Source organism: Hesperophylax consimilis, chromosome 22 (assembly GCF_061612785.1).
Source record: "Hesperophylax consimilis isolate HC1 chromosome 22, BYU_Hcon_1.0, whole genome shotgun sequence".
Taxonomy (NCBI): Eukaryota; Metazoa; Arthropoda; class Insecta; order Trichoptera; family Limnephilidae; genus Hesperophylax; species Hesperophylax consimilis.
This window is the reverse complement of record NC_142857.1, coordinates 14,260,573-14,283,497: the sequence shown is the minus strand read 5'-3', so window position 1 is coordinate 14,283,497 and position 22,925 is coordinate 14,260,573. Positions and strand designations below refer to the sequence as shown.

Here is a 22,925-nt window from a genome sequence, read left to right as displayed (position 1 = left end):
CGATCTAATACTGAAGCACGTATTCAGTTTGAGAGCAAAGCCAATCTGTCGTCTTTTTGGATGTCAAAAGCTACGAAGGCTTTCAAAATCGCACATGAGGGGGTAAAAAAAGTTGCGCAACAACCTATCTTTGTGAACAAGCCTTTTCCACTCTTATGAACATAAAAACGAAGAACAGAAATCGATTAAACGCCGAAGACTGTATTCAAATTGCTCTTACATCAAAAAGTCCCAATTTTGAAGTAATTGTATCAAACATGAAGCAACATCATTTCTCCAAAAACTGAAAGGGAAACCTGAAAATCTGAATTTTTGTTTGATTTTAGAATTTTATTTTGTTTGTCTATTACATACTTACTATTTTCATGTAACTTTTTTTTCCGTGTAAATTAATTCAATAAAAAATATTTATTTAAATATACATTCATTGTCTTCTTTTCAAAATGGGGGGAAGGGGTAATATCGACTTACACAAAAATATTTTGGGGTAATGGTTAAAAAAAGTTCCCCGACCGCTGCTCTAAAAGTATGAAATGGTTAATTTTAGGAAAAATTCAATTCACACCTCAGTTGGGTCCACGGGTTCAGAGAATATATCCGACGTGTCTCTCACGGAGACGAGGTAGAGCAGTTTCCTCAGAGAGGCGTCCGTCGGCTTTAGCTGATGCATGAGACATCTCTCAGACACCCGCGTGAACTCAGCCTTCATTCTCTCCCTCTTCCTGACCAGTTCACAGAGCAATCTACAAACAATAAAGAAGAACATAAAGTGGCTGAAAGATGAAAAGATTTTGAACAATTTGAACCAAATAAGCTGTACTTTTGTGCTTCTGATATCAACCATTTATACAAAATAACTATGTACACATGTAGCTATTTTGCTCTTGTATCAAGGGGTGGGAAGAGAGGATGGAAAGCCATAACTGTGAGCCGTGGCACAATGTCCTTGCTTCCTTCACATCCATATACACAGTAATATTTACTTATTAAAAACTTCCCTCACATAAGCAAAAAGGCAGCTGGAGATTTTGAATAGTCACATTCTGATACACAAGTCCTTTCATGTTTATCAATCTATTATAATAAAAAGTACATCAGAATGTGACCACTGAAAATTTACAGGTGAATTTTTGCTTACAACGGCAGAATATTCCATTGCTTTCAATTGTCTGTCCAAGGTATTTTGAGGATGCACTTATATATGTATCCACATTTCAAAGGCTTCCACCACCCATATTAATGCTTGGTTTAGGTTAAAACTAACCTAATCACAATGGCCAGAAAATGTCCACATAATATGAAAATAAATGTTTACCTAGCCCTTTCGAGGTCTTGTCGAATTCGCTGCCAATATTTAAGTTGGTTGTACAGCTCACGAGTATCCACGCTTCCATCCTGGACACCACTTCTGCCTCCTCCTGTAGACCAATGAAAACAATACATTATTACAATTCATAATCTGTATTTTGTGGTTAGTAAAATGTAGTCGCACATGGGGCAGTGGCATTATAATAAAACCATTTCACACTTCTAAACAGTGTCAAATTAAATGCCAACAGAATGGTACCATAATGTAATGAAAATCAGATTATTGTGCACGAAAACATGGATTTTTTTTACTCGTTAATTGTTTTAAAACAGTGATGAGTAACACGTGGCCTGCGCGGGCCAATTTCGTGCGCCTCATAAGCCTCTACATAGTTCTCATTGGGTTATCAAAATATCAACAAAAAAAACCCAACAACATTTTGCCTGTGGCGCTTTGATTGTTATTTATGCAAGGGTTCTGTTTTATAAGGGTATGCTTCCAAATGGTGTTTCTGAAAACATATTATAAGAAAACTAGAGTTTTGATATTTCTTATTTAATGGCAATAGTTCAGATTTCCGGGTGCTATGATAAAATATATTAAAAATCTGCATTACAAAATACGAAATAGTTTTGCGACAAACTTTTGTTCGGCTGTTTTGAATCAGCCGCAAATATTATAATTTTTAACATTTCAGAATTTCGATTTCCGCTTCCAAAACTTGCTTCATGAATTTTCGGTAATGAATTACCGAAAACAAAAGTGAAATTCAAATATATTTAAAAATCGATTTGTTTGACCTTGGTGATATAAAATTTTTACGTGCGGTGGTTTGTTTTTATTTTATGTGATTATTTTTATTAAAAAATTAGGTTTTAGTGACATCACCGGCTGCAAAGTCAACCATGTCAAGCTGTGTGTACCCTATCCCATGTTGTCCTCGAACAAATTTAAGATGGTTAAATTGGCCCTTTGCTTAAAAAGGTTGAAAACCACGTATTTAAAATGTTAATTTATTTTTCAAAAACATATTTGTTTTGCCTTGTGAATAAATGAACTGGTTTTAACTGGACGGCACATAAAATCTACTCACCAGAAGAATGATGATTCAAGCTCTGCAGTCTCCTGAGCAAGGGTACCCCATTCCTGTACTGCCGCTTGAGGGTCCAATAGGCTATCAGTCGCTGCACAAAGGGGGCCCGGCCTGCCATGTTTACCAGAGAGGCTATCTCCTGCACGCGCTCAGGGGGAATTGTGGGGATCAGCACCACAGGGACACTGCTGCGCTTCTTGGCAAGCATACGACGGGCCTGGATGAGGAAATTGGATAAATTAGTACATGCCACAGAACCACCAAACCATAAACGGAGTAGGCTCTGGAAAGCAGGTATAGATTGGCATTTTTCTTAGTTCATAATAGCTGATGGTTTCTTTTAAGAAATATATTGCCATAGATGTTGACAGTGCAGATTTAAATCCAAACTGGTTATCCTCTGCCTTTAGATGGTCTGTTAATAATAATCTTGCCACGGCGGTAGTGAAATTCATAAACCGAAACTTACTGAATGGGCTAGTAGGACAACTAACAGGACTCTCAACACCTCAGGGGGCTTACGCAGCTTTTAGGAGTGGAAAACACTAATATTCGTAGGGAATGTGAAGAGGTGGAAGAAATTTCATTCTCCTAGGTGCCAATGGTCCAACCTGAGGGAAGAAGGCTAATATTCATATCTGGGAAGACTCTTTGTGGACAGCTGAATACTCTAGAACTTTGTTAAAGGGACTGGGCTACTGGCAAGGAAATAGCACAATGGGCCCATGAGTGCTTATGGCAGCTATATCAACTGTTTCATTGCCAAGAATGTACAAAGAGGGGGAATGGTTAGTCATTAAGCTATAAACCTACAGATATTATCTAAGTTGTCCGTACAAGACGATCTATTTTCGTGAATACCGCAAAAGATGACCGCGATGGATAGGAGGAAGGTTAGGAAGAAGTCTCAAGTAGTTTTGATTCTCAATGGTGGTCATACTGAGAATATCTTCCAATAGATGGACTTTACGTACCTGCTTCATCTTCTCCCTCCGCTGCGAAGTGGGTTGCGCCGTGCCTACGGCCTTCTTGCCTGGAGTGGGGCCCACTTCTGCCTCCTCTTCGCGGCGCTCCCTTTGCACGCCGGCAGGGGTGTGTGCGTCGCAGTACGCCATCTTGGCGACTTGGATGGACTGTGCCGCGTCCAGGGCTCCGCCCCTGCCCGGCCCGTTCACCGCGTCCATCTTCATGTGCAATCTGAAATGAATTTTAATTTATAGCGGAGGCCAAAAAGATAAAGTGAGGTTAAATGCTCAATGCAATGGCCTGTCTGCGTCAGCAATATTCAATGAGCAATGGATTCTAATTTATAGCAGAGGCGGTCAGTTTGATAAATTCTCTTATCTTAAAACGGAATGCAATCTTTAGAGCATAGGTGTCGGTGGGAATGCTATCCTTGTTCTACCAGTATTTCAATGGAAGATGCTCCGAGGAACTAGGGTCATTGATCCCTTCGGCACCGTTGGATAGTCGGGAAAAACACGTCCCCAACATTTCTATATGGTTGACATTTGTCACATGGAAACGAGTCATGTCTATGACTCATTCTTAAGTTCAACAGTTTGGCTGTGAAACAATTAAACCTCTGTGTTTCCTCCCTCCTACATCATGGTTATCTTCAAGACCCTTGTTCACTCTTTTCTCTCCTCAAAAAGACCCTCCACACAGCATCCCCGAAGTTGACAAAGGAAAATAATTTCCCTCAGGGCCTCCTGTGTAGAGTTAATGTAAAAAAAGAGGAAATACAGATAAAGTGGGTAAATTGTTCGGTGTAACAATCCATAAAAGACAAACTGCCCGCGTCAGCAATATTCAATTGAACATTGTTGTTGTAAATTGAACAATGATACAAAACCAATTCAAGGAACGTTTTGTTTCAGAATGGTTACTCTCACCAGGACGATTATGTGAGGATGGTACAAAACAAATAGAGCTCAAATTGAACATAGTTACGCAGAAACCAGCCAGTCACAATTTTGGCAAAAATAATATTTTGTTGTCATTAAATAATTGAGTAAGGTCAATTCTATGTTCTACTAAAATCAGCCAGGGTGCTCTCATACAATTTTTTTTAGGAATTGCCTTACAAAATTTTTGCTGATCGCAAAAACCATTTAAAAATGCTCAGACAGCGCTCAACGAACTCAAAACACTGTGGTTATAACATATTTAGCAGAAAACAGCCACAGTCAACTGGTCGATTTCAGTAAAATATTTAATATTCAAACTATTACATTTACCTAATGAACAGAAAACGTTCACGGCGGTGGTAATAACAGATTTTGTGTTTTTATTCATTAATATTCATTAACATAACGTTATCACTGATACGGTACGCACGTCTTACTGTCGCGCTGTCATTAAAAAAAATTTTTTTTCGCGAATTTTGTTCACTGCTGGATCGAATAATGAGTGACGTCGTGCTCCTAGAGCTGAAGAGCATCATTCTCGAACAAAGTAGGACGATTAACGAGTTGTTGGACCGTGTAAAGGCCGTGGAAGCGACATTAAATCGGCAGGTAACAAGCAAAAGTGACAACAAAAATGCACTACCTACAAATCCCGCGACTCAGCGCTGGGCTGACGTAGCGGCCCCCGCTGCACCGCACACCGCGCCCGCTACCCTGTCAGCAGTAACGCAAACCAAGGAAAGGATGAGAACTAGAGCGGCCACCAAAGCAAAAAATGACGCCGGTCAATTTGAAACCGCATCTTTTAGCGGCGCGATCCCCAAAACGCACGCCACGGAACCACACGTTCCAATTTCCGAGCCGGAATCAAAAACCGCTCCTAATACGGAAGATTGGATAAAAATTAAACGCAGACAACGCACAGTGAAGAATTTAACTATCGGTAACTCCGATAAGTCTTCGAGTATAAAATCATATCCAAGAATAAAGAATATTATCGTGTCTAGATTACATAAGGACACAACAGTAGAAGAGATCCGGGCACATCTGGAGAAAAACGAAATAACAAAAAGTGAAATAGAAAAATTCATCGCACATTCTCAAGAATACGCAGCTTTCCGTATAGGTGTAACGGAGGATCTATACGAAAAACTTTTACGGGAAGATTTATGGCCTCGAGGAGTACCGGTAAGACATTATCGGTACTTAAAACCAAAACAAAATCCTATTGATGATAATCAAAACCGGACCAAAGTGAATGAAAATGCCGCCGCGAAATGACTAGAGAACCCCCTAAAAGTGAATTCTCTCCCTTGCACAATTTTTTACCAAAATGTACGGGGATTAAGATCCAAAACCGATGATTTCCTACAAAGTGTAATAATACAGAACAACGATCTTATATTACTATCAGAGACATGGCTTAACGACAGCATTTACAATAGTCAACTCTTCGATCAACGGTATGACGTGTTCAGAAAGGACAGAACCTCGGGACATTCAAGGGGAGGAGGAGTACTGCTAGCCGCGAGACGTGACCGTGCAACTCAAACCCAGAGACTTACCTATCTGGAAAGTAAAGACGAGAATATGTGGATAAAGACATGCCTAAATGATTTTGGTGTTATTTACATATGTGTTGTGTACATTCCACCGGCATCGCCAAATAAAACATATACCGATTTTTTTGATAAGATTACTGAGAATTTTAACTTTTTAATCAATAAAAAGATTATTATAATAGGCGACTTCAATCTAAAATCTAATAACAAAGGCACCGAAATGGATCTCATATATTTTATGAATCTTTTCCAAATGGAACAAAGCAACTCTATTACAAATGTGAAGGGAAGCACGCTGGACATTGTTATCAGCAACATTGATTTAAAAGTATATAAATCCTTATACTCACTAGTTAAAGAAGACGCTTATCATCCATCGTTGTGTATAGAGATTTCGCCGAACAAAAACACAACCAATTGTCAAACACGAAACTTGTGGAATAATATTGATAATAGTGTTAGGCGAGGATGGAACTTCGAACATGGCGATTTTAAAGCTCTTTATTGCCATTTACAATCTCATGACTGGCAACCTTTGAAGGACATAAATGATGTTAATTTAGCGACACACTTTTTCTATTCCATAATTTATAAATATTTTGATATGTGTTTCAAAATTAAGCGCACTCCGAGGAATGGTAGAAAATATCCTAAATGGTTTTCTAGTGAGATTGTTAGCGACATAAAACTCAAATTCAAACATTACAAAAAATGGAAGAAAACTGGAATGGTGAGTGACCGGGAAATGTTTTGTCTACTTAGAACAAAAATAAAACGCAGTATTCGATTAGCACATGTGCAATATATTAATTCTATTGAAAAAAATATCAAATGCGATCCCAAATCTTTCTGGAAGTATATCTCGTCCAGAAGAAGTGATGGCGGGTTTGTTGACCATGTTACTTGGAATAATCAGTCTTTCTCAGGAGCAGATATTCCAGAAGCATTTGCAGACTATTTTAAATCAACTTATAGTAAGGAAGCTGCGGACTTGAAATCTTTTATACCTGGAAAAAATACGCCAACAAAAGCACAGAATGTTGATATTCAAAATATTACAAACACTGACATCACCGCTGCTGTTAAAAAATTAAAATCCAAAACTTCTTTTGGACCGGATCTTATTCCGTCATTCGTGTTAAAGGGATGCTTTGAGCCCTTATTAACACCTCTCGCGTATATTTATAATCTCTCACTTAACTCCGGAATATTCCCAGACCTGTGGAAAATCTCTAAAGTTACACCGTTACATAAAACTGGTGATAAGGCTTCAGTCTCTAATTATAGACCAGTGGCGATCCTATCCTCTCCAGCCAAGTTGTTTGAACTAATAATTCATAAATGCATTTATACCCAAGTTGAACCCTTTATAATTGACCAGCAACACGGTTTTAGGTCTGGCAGATCTACTGTGTCTAATCTAATGGTTTTTACGGAGTACATATCTCAAGCTCTTGATAGTAACAATCAAGTAGATGTATCATACAATGACTTCGCAAAAGCCTTTGACTCAGTAGATCCGCTTATTCTCCTAAATAAACTCGACCAATTTGGATTTTCAGCGAAACTTCTATGTCTATTTGTAAGTTATTTCTCAAATAGACAACAATACGTAACTTATGGTATTTTCCACTCTTCCAACTTCATCACAAACTCTGGAGTTCCACAGGGGTCGAATCTTGGACCCTTACTTTTCTCGCTATTTATCAATGACATTTACCATTGCATAAAATTTTCCAAGTTTCTCTTATTCGCGGATGACATGAAACTATTCCTTTTAATAAAATCTTTGGAAAATTGCTTGCAGCTACAAAGTGATATAAATTCTATCGTCGAATGGAGTCATACCAATAAATTAGGGTTTAATATTAAGAAATGCTCCATTATGTGCTACACCAAGGCAAACAAAACGATTTACTATAACTACAAAATGTCTTATTCATCTCTTCAGCACATTGTTATTTCAAGAGATTTGGGAATCGCATTTGATACGCACTTAACATTTCACGTCCACATAGAAACGATATGCAACAAAGCTTTAAGAATGCTAGGATTTGTGCTAAGCAACTCCAGACATTTTTGCAGCTCGGCCGCGATTCGTGTGCTATACTATAGTTTAGTACGTAGCATTTTGGAAAGTGGTTCTGTAATATGGGGACCAATGGATTTAACTTACTCTCAAATGATAGAGAAAGTACAAAAGAAGTTTCTGAGATATTTATATCTTAGAGACTTCGGATATTATCCCTGGTTATATCCATCAGCCTTTTTGTCCGGCATGCTGGGTATTAATAGCCTCACCGATAGAAGGAAAACTGCTTTGCTGATAACAGCATATAAACTTCTAAATGGTAACGTCTGTATTCCCGATATTATAGAAAAATTTGAGTTTTATGTCCCCGACAATTATACAAGAGCGCGCAGGCACAGAACCTTTGTCGTTCCAAAATGCAGAACCAACTTACCATTAGTAATGCCGCTCGGAAAAATGATTATGTTACTAAATTACCTGTCCCCTGATATAGATATTTTCCAACTTAATATTCACCAGTTCAAAAACGCTATTATTACTTAATAAATTAAAATAAAATGTATGTTTATTATTGGTTATGTATAACTGTAAATGTGCATTTAAAATAAAATAAAAAAAAAAAAAAAAAAAAAAAAAAAAATATGTATTCTACAGAAAACAGCCAGATCCAAAAAAAACTCCAATACATATCTTCAAAAATCTACATTTAAATCCACTATTAAGTTTAAGAAATTGGTAACCACATATCTATATATATATAGGGTTTTCCAATAAGAGGTGTTATTGTGAATAGCCCGCTATTTCGGTAGATGTTACTTTTGAAGCTGTCATTTTTTGACATTTGACAAGTAGAAACTACGCCATTAATAAGAATGGAACGATACACGCTTCAACAATGCATTGAAATTATTAAAATTCACTTGAGTGAATCAAATGCAAATCATCTTAAGTGATGAGGCCAATTTCCACCTCGGTGGCTTTGTCAACAAGCAAAATTGTCGCATCTGGGGCTCGGAAAACCCAAGAGTTATTGTTGAAAAACCTCTCTATCCTCAACATGTGACTGTTTGGTGCGGTTTATGGTCCGGCGGAGTCATTGGACCTTACTTTTTCGAAAATGAGGCTGGAGCAACAGTTACGGTGAACGGATTGCGCTATCGAGAGATGATTAATGATTTTTTATGGCCGGAATTGGATGGTATTGATCTGGACAACGTTTACTTTCAACAAGACGGCGCTACTTGCCACACAAGCAATGAAACCATTGATCTTTTACGATTGAATATCAAAATAAAACACCTCTTATTGGAAAACCCTGTAGATAAAAATGTTAATGTTCGTTTGTTCAAAATCTTAAATCCCCAAAAGTTCTTCTGCAATTGCTTTGCAATTTTGACACAAAATTGCATTCGAATACCAGTGAGTTTTTATATACATGTATTATATAGATCTTACCTGTGACAGGTAAAAACATGCTTTTTTGAAAAACAGTGCCATCTGTTGGACATAAAAGCAACACGGGCTATTGTTTCTCTATCTGCACAGAAAGACTGACCCACAGCAACGCGTGGCGGGGTACAGCTAGTTATTTATAATTTTGTGAAGTAAAACACTTTCTAGGTGATGTGTAGATTTTATTATTCAATCTTAAGACAAAAGTGCTTTTTGAGGCTTGCTGCTTTCTGCATAACTACGCTCAATTTAGGGTTCTCTGGTCTCACGAATTACGGGAATGCTACAAAAAAGGGCGTTTCAAGCCATGTTTTAATCCAGAAAGGTGGCCTCCTAAGCTACATATAATTCTAAAGATAAAAGCATTCATTGTTTTGAAAATGCAAAAAAAAAACTCTATTGTCGATTTGCTCTATCTCACTCAAAGCAATTTAGACAAAGATACATTTATGTGTCTTATTTCAAGTCCACGGAAATAGTGAGCATGTTCACACTTACCCAGCGTGTTGAGCACAGGTGACGTGGAAGGCGGCATAGCAGTTGGCCCGGTGGCACTGGATGCACGCCCCCTCTCCGCGCTGCTTGCAAACGTAGCAAGTCAACTTCCAACGAGCCATGGGGATAGTCTCAATTGAATCTGCAAATAAAACAATATGTAGATATTCTGTTAAAACCTGTTAACACTGTAATAATATTCATGCTGGATTTTTTTAGACTGGCATCACTTTGTTCCAAACCTCAAAACCACAGTCATTTTCGTATTTTGCGTTTTGTCAATAACTTCACATTTCCTCAGATGACATTTGTAATTTCATTGACCTGGTCTGTTTTTATTTGCATCGAAATACGGCAACTTTGATTATGCGTCCCGGATTACTGCTTTTTACATTTTCACTACGTGACAGATCGAAGATTGTCAAAATTCACGGAAAAACATCAACAAATTCGGGCATTATTCATACTGTCGGTGCTACACTAAGGTGCAAGGCGATATAAACCTTACAGCTACTAATACGGCCGGTATGCGCATCCACAGCTATTATGAGTAACGTTTTCCATTATTCCGACCTTATACGCCCGCATAATTTTTATGTGCGGTTTTTAGTACGTTTACAGATGATTACGTTAAATATAACATTAAATATTATGGAGATCAGGCTAAATGAATATTTTGTAATATCTGTTTAGTAAAATACAATGAATTTAATTTAATCTGTAATATAAACTGATAACAAAAACCCTTCAGTCTAATTTGTTTGCGTTTGGGAACAACTCATATGAGTCGTGTAATTTCTATACCCGCTATATCAACTTTCATTGATTTGGAGAAAACCGCAAAAAACTGTCACATCTCTAGCGTACATAAGTAAATGCATTACAATTTTTTATATAATGAATTGGAGTAATAAAATTTCGAAAAGCATTTATTTTTCTATATATGTCTAGCAATAATTAAGTTATTTCGATAAATAAAATGGATATAGCGGATTTTGATACTCACTTCGTGATTTTGATAGTCAACTGAGCCGACATGGCGGGTTTAGAAACTCACGCGTAGATCATTTTGTAACACGAGCGTGGCGTCAGAGCGGCGGCCATATTGTATTTTGGAAAAATAACTGCTTGTGATTCGTTGAATCCGATATAGCGGGTTTTGATAGTAACTTTCTGTATGATATAGCGGATTTGGTTTCTCACTCGCAGTTTAAACATGGTTTTTGGTCGCGAAAAGGAGGGTTTTGAAACTCAATTTTAGGCTCCTCTTGTTGCTCGCAAAAATGTGAACAAGATGTCATACTCAGATCATTTTGTCAAAAAATCGGATATAGCGGGTATAGAAATTATAGGATTCATATGGTCTCATAGAAATTGTTGTATCTCTCTTACTGTTATGGTGAGAAATATGATTTAAATGGCGATAGAAAGAGAAAACACCACACTTTATATTCAAATCTAGAAATTTACTACAAAAAAACATTATGTGCACTTTTATGAAACCAAAGGTTTCAAAGGTTCCAAACACAATTTGAAAAAAAAAAATGAAATAAACGTTAAAAAAGTAAGGTTACAAAAACGTTTGTAATACATTTATCTAACAAAGTGCATGTGTTTTAATATATTTTTTCGTTATCATTAATTTTAGTAACAAAAATTTTAACATATGAAATTTTTTATTTGTATTTGTAGTAATAAAATTTGATTGCGTATTTTATCACCTTTTAAAAGCAGTTTTTAGTTTTCGGATGCGTTTGTAAGAATTAATAAGTATTCCACTGATTTGGATTTTACTGCAAAGCGGAAATACTCCGACCTTCTCTCAAAATATGACAGAGGCCTGAGGAGTTAAGAGGAAAGTAAAAGCAATAAGGATTTTCAATGTGAAACTGTTTGGTAGAAAAAAATCCTCAAACAAAACATAATTTTTGAAGATCCTCTTTTAACTCGCACAAAAAATTATTGTCAACACAATGTTTATGTCATATATGCACAAATAAACTAATACATATAGATGATATTTTAAAAGCTTTTACAATTTAATTGTTACTGTGGAGTTAGAAATAATATGAATGCAGAATGACCCATAATTCACTAAGCATGACTTTTATTGACTCCAAGCGAATGAATAACACAGAAAATCCCACTACCTAGGGCCAGTGGGAATACGGAACACCCATTTTGGGAATGTTGTAAGGAAGAAAAAAGTGGAGTGTTAATTCTGGGATTTAAGTAACCATAAAAAATTTGTATCCCAAGTAGTCATTTGTAATAATAAGAAGAATTTATTCCAGAGTGCAATGCAATACATCCCATTGCAAATGTGTACATAATGTAACTATTTATAATTTACCTATGGGCTCTAAGAACACAGTGTTAGCGAATCTGACTTCTGGGATCCATAGAGCACAAACCACGTGGGCCCAGGTGCCTCTGTCTGTCTGCTTGAAAGCACCTGAAAATACATTAACAAATAATATGTTAAAATACACATTCAAAAAATTTATAAATTATAATAACCATTGATGCAAGAGAAGGTTAGAGTTATTCAATATATAACACTATAGCCATTTAAACTGCGAAATGATTGTCTTACCACAACTTTGGTAAGTTTTGTTAGCACGTAATACATAAGTAGACAGCGGGAAAAAGAGAACATACCTCCGGTATTTGGACATAGGACACAATCGACTAGCCTTGAAGGTGATTGTAAGCACCGCCGACAAAGCCACTGGCCTTCAGGGATATATGGGACCTAAGAAAGAAACACTAAATTAAACGACAAACATAAAAAAAAATTCTTTCATGTGAGCACCAAACAAATTATGTTGACATCATTATATGCATCTCCCTTTAATATATTTTTCTACATTCCTCCACCAAATTACTTTTTACCCAATTCCCTGTCCCTGTCTGACAGTGTGGAGTACATACCTACATAGGTATTGCAACAATTTATTATACATTAGCAGTCTGTTAGGAAACCTGTGCAGTGAACAAGTTAAGTGCTCCCTCAGTGCGTTTGAGTCTATTACCGAAGCTTGCGCAGTGATCACTCGCAGTGTCCCTCAAGGCCATAATACTGATTTGCAACAGACTTGTACCAAAGACCAAGGGTAAGTCAGAATCCCTTTCCAATTCAAACGGTTAACCACAGCTACCCTAATAGTTGTGTCAAATATTATTTACTATATTCAGACTCATCATTATGGTGCACACATTTCAGGGTGAAATTTGACCTCCTTCACAAATGTTCTTCTCCGGTTTCGATTCATAACCATTCAACCAAAACTCCAGTCTTTAATACTGCCCATCCTGCTCCAATGTTCTTCCACACGGTGAGTCCACCTCAGTCTGTCTTTGGTTTGCTTCCACTGGAGCACCCACTCGGTCATGATTTTTGGTGTCATGTTATCTGACATACTTTCCATATGACCAGCCTATTGCAGTCTTTGGAAACTTGCTCAGTTATGTAGATATTCGAGTTTGTTAATAATTTAATTCCATAGGTTAGATAGCTCATTTTTGCATATTTACAATTTGGGAGGCGGGTTTGTTCACCGCCGCCTCGCGAACCATTTATTGGAAAACCAACAACTCTGCCAAAGGTCACCCCGACTGGTTTCCTACATTATATGTATGTGTCCCGTCACTCCTGGACAGACTGATCCCTAGATTCCCCCACAACCCTGTTCTATTCTACGTTCTACTATATATTCTACATTCCCAGAACTTTGTCTCCTTCCTTTCTTTAAAAAAGACCAACGGATCGCGAAAATTAAAATATAAGAGTTTTCAAAGAAGTATAAAGGTCATTATTTCTTTGAAAACAATCTGCAATTAATATGTTACGCATAGAGCATGTATTCAGGTTTATGTAGAAACAATAAAACCAGTTTTTAAATTCTTATAATTATTTTTTTTTAACGGTACTTGTCTCCCCAAATGGGAGATTTTATTTTATTATTATAGACATTATTTTCTTTACAGAAATTTTATACATATAACTGATTGTAAAGTTACCCCGTAACAGTCTTGGTGCACTGCCAGGTTGCACATGTCACAGAAGAGGATCACGTTGGTGTTCTGGCACTCCCCGTCCATGCAGATGCAGCACACGGCATCCTCATCTACCACGGAGCCACTGGACTGGCCTGACTGGGCTGCCTGGAAAGAGTCATCAAGATTAATTTTATAATCTATCTTGTAAAATACATATTAACAGATGATGCAGACAATATAATAGGATAATCTGGCATAGACAGGGCATTCAAGAACTCTGTGGTCAAAAACTGCAACTGCAACTCCACAAATGTAGACTTTCTGTCACTGGAAGTTTTTTCAGTGTTGGCATTTAATTAAAGCATATTATTTGGGTAGGTACCTAAATCAAAATTTATAAAAAGAGTTCTAACATAATAATTTAAATATAAAAATGAATAATATGAAAATGTGCAATTATGCACACTCTGATTTCCTCACTTTGTAGGTATTTTGGTATGCTAGTATAATTGGATTTTGAACATGCTTGAAAACTCTGGAGATTTCACACATGGAGATTGTAGTACTTATTTTAGCAATGAAGCATAAAATTTACAGTTTTGGCACCATGGCATTTACACAGTTATTTCAGTATGGAACATCTAGGTCATTGCAACTATTTTCAGTTTGTAATCCTGATTCTATTATGAGCTATGAAATTACAATTGGATAATTTGTATAGCACCATTTTTGTGAAAAATCACCTCAAGGGCGCTGTACAATTTATTACTAGTTCCTAGGCTCTATTTATATTTACAGACAGTTACATAAAAACATACTCACCTGGCAGGTCAATTCAGATAAACAGACTTGCATTAAAGAGTTGACAACTTTGAACACAGAGGACACTATAGTAAATAGAGCTTTAAAATATTAATTTTTGACTGTTGAATAATAAGACAAGACACCAAACTGTTTTTTTTTCTCCATATTTTTGAATTTTTCCGAAAAATAAAAATAATGGTGGTGAAATGTTCGGTAAAGCAGGTTAGTGAGGCTAGTTCTTATAAAACAATCAATGTGCTCACTTGAAAGAAAGACTCCTTCTCCAGTCTATCCATCAGAAGCTCCAAGGTATCCACAGAGACGGAAGGTAGATTCTGCTTCTGCCTCTTCTCATTGAGGATAGACAGCCATGCTGTGTCTTCTTCGTCCACATCATACTCGACCTGAATAAAATAACTCAAAACTATTATTATCGTAATACAGCATGAGGAAATTGAGGTAGGTACTTAGGTACTTAAAAGATTTTATTTAATATTTGAATGTGTTCCATTTTTAAAGGGGGCTAAAATAAAGAAAATAAGTTGTTTTGACGGATGAATTCTGGAGGGAAAACAGAAATAAAATATAAAAGCGGCAAAATCAGTAGGAAAAAATCTTGACATAGATACAGCCCTTAATTATTTATGCAAAACAATGGTTGATTGAAACAATGTACTTACTTCACCATCCAATTCTTCCGCAGATTTTTCAATGAACCTTATGTAAGCATTCGGTCTTGGTGGGGCATCGGCAATATTGTAGTCATCCAATATCTTGTAACTTGCTTCCGGAAGTTTTATCTTTGGAAAATATTCAAATTGAAAATATTAGAATAGATTTAGAGGTAGGTTCCGTGGAAAATTTAATATGATAGGTACAGCCAGGGGGTATAACTCCAATCGAAAATTGGAACTGAAGAAAAGACACGGGAATCTCCATCTCCATGGCTTGTGATGTCACACAATCGATAATGTCTATGGAAACACTGTTGAAAGGTGAGTGCCTGCTAAAGAGCAAAAGGCCAGTGGTTCGTTGAGAAATTGAGCATCGCCAAAGCTTAATTTATTTTTTTGTTAAAGAAAGACTAACATTCCCGGGTTACGAATAACCTGACAATATTTGAAAATCTCCTACTACCACCACAGTAAGCTGAAAATATTGCTTGTGTTGCGATGGAGGACTTAGCCAGCCGAGGAATTGAACACACTACGCCTGGGTGGGACCCAAACGCGATGTCAACTCGGCCACCGACCGTTCGAAAATCGTTAATCTTTATGACATCTCAAACACAAAATAGGACTCGCATTAAAGTTCTATGTTTTCTCAAAGTTAAGTTTGAAGGTTAGGACATACGCATAAATTATTAAAATAACCCAAACTAAACCCTAAAAACCTATTTTGTGCATTATACTTAAAACCCATACTTAAATAGTTGTCTCCAATAGATATTTAAGTTGAAATTAAGTGTTGTTTTGTAAAGTGCCTTTGTATGCAGCGGAATTCGACAAGTTTACCCTAATTTGTAACAGCCTATTTTCTTTTTCAGACCGTATCCATGTTCTTTCCAGGATTGTGCGTATTATATTGTACTGAAAGTGGCCAAAGATTTTACCAACGTCAAAGCATTAAAACTTCTGTACACATCAATAGTAAGGAGTCAGCTTGAATATAACTCAACTGTATGGTCTCAACACTACAATGTGGATTCTCAAACAATAGAAAGGGTACAAAAAAAATTCCTAAGCTTTTAAAATTATAAACTCAATATACCTAAAGAACAAATAAACTACACTTATCTGTTACGATAAACGAATTAGTTAAATTTAAGTGACAGAAGAATTGTTTACGATCTAGTATTTTTATTTAAAATCGTCCATAATATAATTGACAGCCCTAATTTAATGCAGCTAATTACCTTTAATGTGTCTTATTACTGTAACAATACTGCAACTGCAGCACAATTCAACAGTCCGCTTCATAGAATCCAGAACTTGGGAAATAAGTAATGACATATAACAGTTATACGGAATATATCACTGTCACAATATAGACATATACTCACAAACCATTCATCTATGGCTCATATAGGTACTCCCTAAGAAGTTCTTTCGTAAATATAGGTATTAACTACATCGGCGAAATTATTATACATATCTCTACCGACTGTCCTATGTATTTTAGTTATTAAAATTACGATCAAAGAAAATTTTAAATCCTTTATAACCTGTAATATAAATTTATTTTGTTAACATTTTTTTTTGGTTTGTTAAGAGTTCAAAATATTATACATGTTATGCATTTATTCACATTACATCATAGGAAATAAGTTTTATCGTCTTGTGATATATAATCATCATCTCAACTAGAAATGTATTTACCTGTTATATACCTACCGTTAAGCATCTATCTATGCACATATATAATATATATACCTCATCTTTATGTTAAGTAAGTTACATATTATATTACATAAATAGGATATGTTTTTAATCATTGTATTGAGTACAGGATCTCACTGTTGGGTTTTTTTTATTTACATTTATAATGTTCTTACCTTCTATTTTGTATTAAATTGATGTTATACACATACGTAATAGCTGTTTATTATTTACACAATTTTCATTTAGAACTACTGTCAAACTTGTTGTGAAATCAGATATGAGCGCATCAGCAGAATGCTGCCTGCTCATTACATAATAATAATAATAACTTTTCTACTTGAAATATACTATACTTATTATACACCTACCTATAAGCATTTACTGTGCACCTCATCTATCTTAAGTCAGTTACTTGAGATCAATAAGGTAATACATATTTTTTTTATACATAAGTATATACTTTTTTTTTTCTTTCCAATATTGTATTACTTAAACAGGATCTGATTTTGCTTTGTTATTTACTCATGTTTCTTATACTATAAGTATTATACATAAAAGCTGAAAGTCATTAATTATATATAAATGAACAAAATACATACATGAGGCTCTGGTACAGGTTCAACGAAAACAAATGGTTTTTCCAAAGCAGAATTCTTCTTGGTCCAATCTTCCAGTGAAATGACAGGCAACACTTGATCAATAGATATCTAAAATAAATAAAAACACATTAATTAGTTCAAACACGAAACGGTATTTGGTTTCGGTTAATAGTCATTGATAACGGCGAGTTGACTTCATGGCAGCAAAAAATTATCTGTATAGGTACCTGTGTAGAGTAAAATTATTTTAACAAATGACAAATTCTTGTTTAACTGACAGAAATTTTACAGTATTTAATAAGTATTTTTTGCTAACCGATAGTTATAATGAAGGGTTTTAATTTATCACTGACAGGACGGGCAACAACCATAACATAATCTATGGTTTCACAGTGAATTTACACAAACGAAGTATTGAATTCTGTAAGTCTAAACATAGAACGGTTTGTTTCACAGAATTTGGACAATTCATCAAATTTCAAGTTCTGTGAAGGTTCTACTTAATTTCTGTTATTATTTCAGTTTTGTGAACAACTGGTCATTAATGATATAATAACAGAACTTGAATAGAACCTTCACAGAAATTGAATCAACATTGAAATTTGACGAATTGTTTAAATTTTTGAAACAACCTATCCTTATACTTTATTTTGTAAATGTTAATAGGTTCGTTTGTTGCAAGTCACTAGTTATAAACCACAGTTGTAAATCATTAGTTACAAAGCTAGCTTCACACTCGTAAGTTAAATTTATGTACTTATGTAAGTTTTCGATGATAAGTATGTTTACATATTCCTCCAACTTATGGTAATTAATGCCCACGGTTACGGTTACACCTAAGTTGTTCGGAAGTTTAATTTAAGTGACTGATACACTTGAAAGTTTATTTCACGGTAAGAAGGCTTCGTGTCAACAATGAGATGCTGTTGTTATGATTTAGGCCATTTTGTCAATAGAGACGAAAGAGGCCAAAGAAAGTGTTGGAATAGAAGTTGGCTTGAGAGAAAAAATTCTCCGGGTGCTTTCATTTCGTTAACGGCAGAATTAAGAATGGAGGACCAATAGTTGCTCAGAATAATAGCCAGGTGACAGCAACCAACTTCGAATATGTCATAAAGGATTGAGCTGCAAATGAAAAAGAAGGTTGCTTATTTAATTGTTTTTTTACCAACTGAAAAATATATAATATCTCGATTTTTGGCATCATAAAATTTTCGTACCGTTTAAATTTGTTTTCGTATTACTTATTTGGGTTTTACTCCGTGATAGTTTTTATATTATTGTTAGGAGATAATTACTGTTCCTCAGATCAGATTTTAGTTAAAATAATAAATAGAAAACAGGAAATAACAGCTTTAAAAGTATAATAAGCTGTCAAAAACTCACACCACTTACGACTTCTGTAAGTTGCTATAAATTACAGTAAGTAACTTACAATGTTGTTCACATTGGTAATTTTGCCTTAAGTCACTTACTGCGTAAGTCTCAGTTGTCAGTCGCCAGCTACAAATCTTAATTGAATCACTTATCATAAATGTAATTGACGTAAGTCAATAGTAGTTATAAGTCACTAGTAATAAGTCTAAGTAGTTCTTAATCACTAATTATGATCATAAAAATTAAATTTTTTGTGTATAGTTTAGGTTGTTTTATTATATAATTCCTTAAGTCAATAGTTTCACTGTGGATTTCGATGGTATTAGTACATTTATGAGTACTTTCCTGTTATATATAGACACATTATTAACCCTAGATTCATAACCATTCGTCCCACAGACCGCGCAAAACGTAAATTTGTTTCTAGTGTCTCGAGTGAAAGAGATAGAATGATGACCTCTCAAGTACCTTCCTAGATCGCTTGTTCATTAACGCGGGTGTGCTTGCCTCGAAGTGAAGTCTTGTGGACAAGTTATAGACCTTTGAACGTCTGAGAGACGAATGTTTATGAATAGTGTAACTTTTGACGACTGCAAGTTATTTTGAAAACATTGTTTTTAATGAGTTCTGGTTATACAGAGTAAAAGTAAGTATATGATATTATTCTATAAGAGTTATTATTTATAGTTACATCTTATTTTATCATTAAAAATGTATTATTGTGTGTATTTTACATTAAATTACTTTTTATTTTATTTTAGAATAGATGATCGGCAAATTGATGATTTGAATTGTTTATCTGATTCTGGTGATGATGATTTTACCAGTCAGCAAAAGGACGTAGGAATCAGTGATGTCGAAGATCATGTGGAATTAGATGAAATGGTACCGACAGATTCCGACAGTGATAACGACCTGGTTACGTAAAAGACACGAAATGCCAACTTTGAAGAGATGCCTAAAAGGAAAATCGCCGAAGTTTTAGATGAAATGCCTACCATTGCCACACCTGGTCCAAGTGGTACTCAAAAAAAGGTTTGTGGTTATTGTGATTATAAAAAACGGCATATGACAAGGTTCCAATGCTAGCAATGCAAAAAGTATATGTGCATGGACCATCGCGGCCTCATGTGTGTGGAATGTACCGATGAAATTTAATTTTAACTCGTTTATTATTTTTTTTGTTATCTAATTAAACATATTAAAGAGTGCCATACTTAATTTATTTATTTTATTTACAAGTACCCCAAAACTCGTCACTTAAATTTAGTCATCTGTGAGACGAATGTTTATGAATAATGTTCCTCTTAGAGAAGGTTGTGAATCTAGGGTTAAAAAAAAACACACACACAATTTACCTAACCTAACCTAAAGCCTACACTTTTTCAACTTAATTACTACAAGAAACAACGATTTACATCAGGATATTTGGTAAAAGACGCATTATAATTCCACTTTTATTCAACCCAAGTTCAAAATTTACCTTATAAAACGATCCATTTGCCATCATTGTGGACTTTTTTTGTATGGAGTGACATTTACAAGAGTTTCGTTTCAATAATAATACGCATTAATTACTTAATTAGTGAAAAGAAGAACCTAATAACCTATTTTGTGCATGTAAATAGTTGTTTCTTGTAGTAATTGTTAAAACAATTTGCATAATCTATCCCTAAAATTGCAGCAGTTAGGGAAATAATTGTCTAATTTGGTATTTAAATTATGTGGCCATATAACGGGCAATTGCTCATTTATGTAAATATGAAGAAAATAGATAAATCAACAAGTCTCACCAGCAAACTTAGAAATGAAAGGCACATCTAGGGTACTTATAAATGTAGCAATAGGTTAGACATAAAATGCTCACCAAAAAGCTTAAAATGTTATGGGATTCGTAATAAACAAGAAACGTAATGTTTGGTATTCTAGTTCAAATGAGAAGGTAAACATGCGATATAAAACATGAATTATTTATACACTGATTCACAAAAAACTAGATAGAATAGATTTCCAAATACCCTGCTTATTTTGCCGTCAATTTCAAATTGCACAACTTTCTGGGCCTCAGCGAAGGTGAGGGCCTCTTTTGGCGGACTTCGCAGGGCGATGTCTCCCGTGGGGACTGGGGCACGGCATCTCCCTTTCTTCCTGTTGATAATCGTGGCGGGAGTTATAGGCGTGGGATTATCGTGGTCATAATTCACAAGATGATACTGCAGGCCGCACAGCGACTTGTAAACACGATCGCACTTCTCCAATGGGCACTGATAAGGAGGTGGCCTGTCCTGCCGCAGTTTCTTGCAAAACTCCAGAACATCAAAGTCCAGACCCATTTTTAGGCGTTTATCAGATACGTCTAAGATAAATGCATTAGACTACGGTATTTTGAGTAAACAATCACAAAAACACGGCCCGTGGCGCTGGCGAAACGGAGATTCAATTCGAGATTGTGACGCGAGAAAGCTCGTAAAGTCGCTAGCCTACTTTTGACAGTTGTCGCGGTATGTTTTGTGTCTCATTTGTAGTGATGGACAACAACATAAAATTAATCGAAATATTCTCCATTATCCAAAAGGGTCTCGATTCTCAAAAAACCTAAATATATTTAAAATAGTAAATTTTTTTTCTGCTTCAAACTAAAGTGAAAACATATTAACAGTAAGCATTATTACAGAAAAATTATAAAATATAATATAAAGTTTTGCGTGATTGTTTTGACAGGATTAACACATGAATTTATTCTAAGTCTTACATGAACCCGTTTATATTATTTTGCAAGACCTCAAATTATATTTCTACTTAGGCTAACTTTAGACTTGTAAGTTTTTTCGTAAATTTACGACTTCTAGCCAATGGGCATATTGCATTTTTAAAATCCAATATGCCCATTGGCTAGAAGTCGTAAATTTACGAAAAAACTTACAAGTCTAAAGCTAGCCTATAATGTAAGTTTTTGTGAAAATGCTCGAAAGTTCGATTAAAATCAACGATTTTAGAATGTTACAGATATGAAAATGATGTTGTAGTCCCCACCCCTACTAATTTGCATATAACGGAAATATGTAATACGCACGCGTTACTCATTATCAGAAGAGCGCTTCTTTACCACCATTTTGTAGACTTTCTACAATATTTTGACTACGTTCGAATACTTCGTTCATAGATGTCACTAATTAAAAATAGTGTCTAGGATTTCACAATCAAAATAACTTTACGACTAATGAAAATTTTTGGTAGATGGAGGGTTCGGGTTCAAATTCGTGTTAGGAAAAAAATACAGGTATTTTTTTGCTACGCCGTTTGTATCAACATACTATTCCGCTACATATTTCCTAATTATTTTCTTACTGAGGTTAAGTTAAGCTCACTTTCCAAAACGCACAAACACACACATATTAAATGAAGTGCGTAACCAAAATGTTAGGCTAGGTAGGTACCCTACCCACTGCAATAGCTAGTAATACTACAACATTTCTAAGCCTTATATTTTAGTCGAATTATCGAAAGATTAGTAATTGCTTCGAGTTCATTTCCACTTGAAATGAGATATTCACCGCTCCGCCCAGTAGTTCCAGAACCAGTAGTTACCTACCTAGCAGCTACGGAAGCAGACGAAACTAATCTACCGGGTGGAAATTGTAATTTGGAGATAATCTTTAGAGACTAGACGAGAGATAGGTTGGTTGTAGAAGATTGTCAGGTACCAGTGCTTGAAATTGATATTTTTACCAACCGGAATGCAAGATCCTATTTTGATAGACGTTTTAAAAAAAATATGTGAATACCGCTCAAGACTTCCAACTGTTCACAACCGTCTGGAGTCAGTGAGACTATGGCATCTCCGATAATTGGTGTATATTGTGAGGCTGAAGGGAGTTGGGAGTGTGAGTAAATGGGAATAGGAAGGTG

The 22,925-nt window shown here is 35.5% G+C and overlaps 1 protein-coding gene across 1 annotated transcript in view; it reads right to left on the bottom strand.

The window, feature by feature from the left end:
- The window catches only part of Br140 (bromodomain-containing protein 140), a 39,536-nt gene extending 18,035 nt beyond the window's left edge, over window positions 1-21,501 (bottom strand). Inside the window, exons 1-12 of the mRNA XM_089644850.1 lie at window positions 21,035-21,501; window positions 17,640-17,747; window positions 15,340-15,459; window positions 14,923-15,063; window positions 13,877-14,020; window positions 12,515-12,608; window positions 12,207-12,308; window positions 9,857-9,995; window positions 3,377-3,599; window positions 2,403-2,619; window positions 1,316-1,418; window positions 566-743 (exon numbers count right to left, since the gene is read on the bottom strand). Coding sequence (XP_089500976.1) covers window positions 566-743; window positions 1,316-1,418; window positions 2,403-2,619; window positions 3,377-3,599; window positions 9,857-9,995; window positions 12,207-12,308; window positions 12,515-12,608; window positions 13,877-14,020; window positions 14,923-15,063; window positions 15,340-15,459; window positions 17,640-17,747; window positions 21,035-21,349 — 1,884 coding nt within the window. The 5' untranslated portion in view covers window positions 21,350-21,501. The remainder of the gene's footprint in view (window positions 1-565; window positions 744-1,315; window positions 1,419-2,402; window positions 2,620-3,376; window positions 3,600-9,856; window positions 9,996-12,206; window positions 12,309-12,514; window positions 12,609-13,876; window positions 14,021-14,922; window positions 15,064-15,339; window positions 15,460-17,639; window positions 17,748-21,034) is intronic.
- Window positions 21,502-22,925: the final 1,424 nt, after the last annotated feature.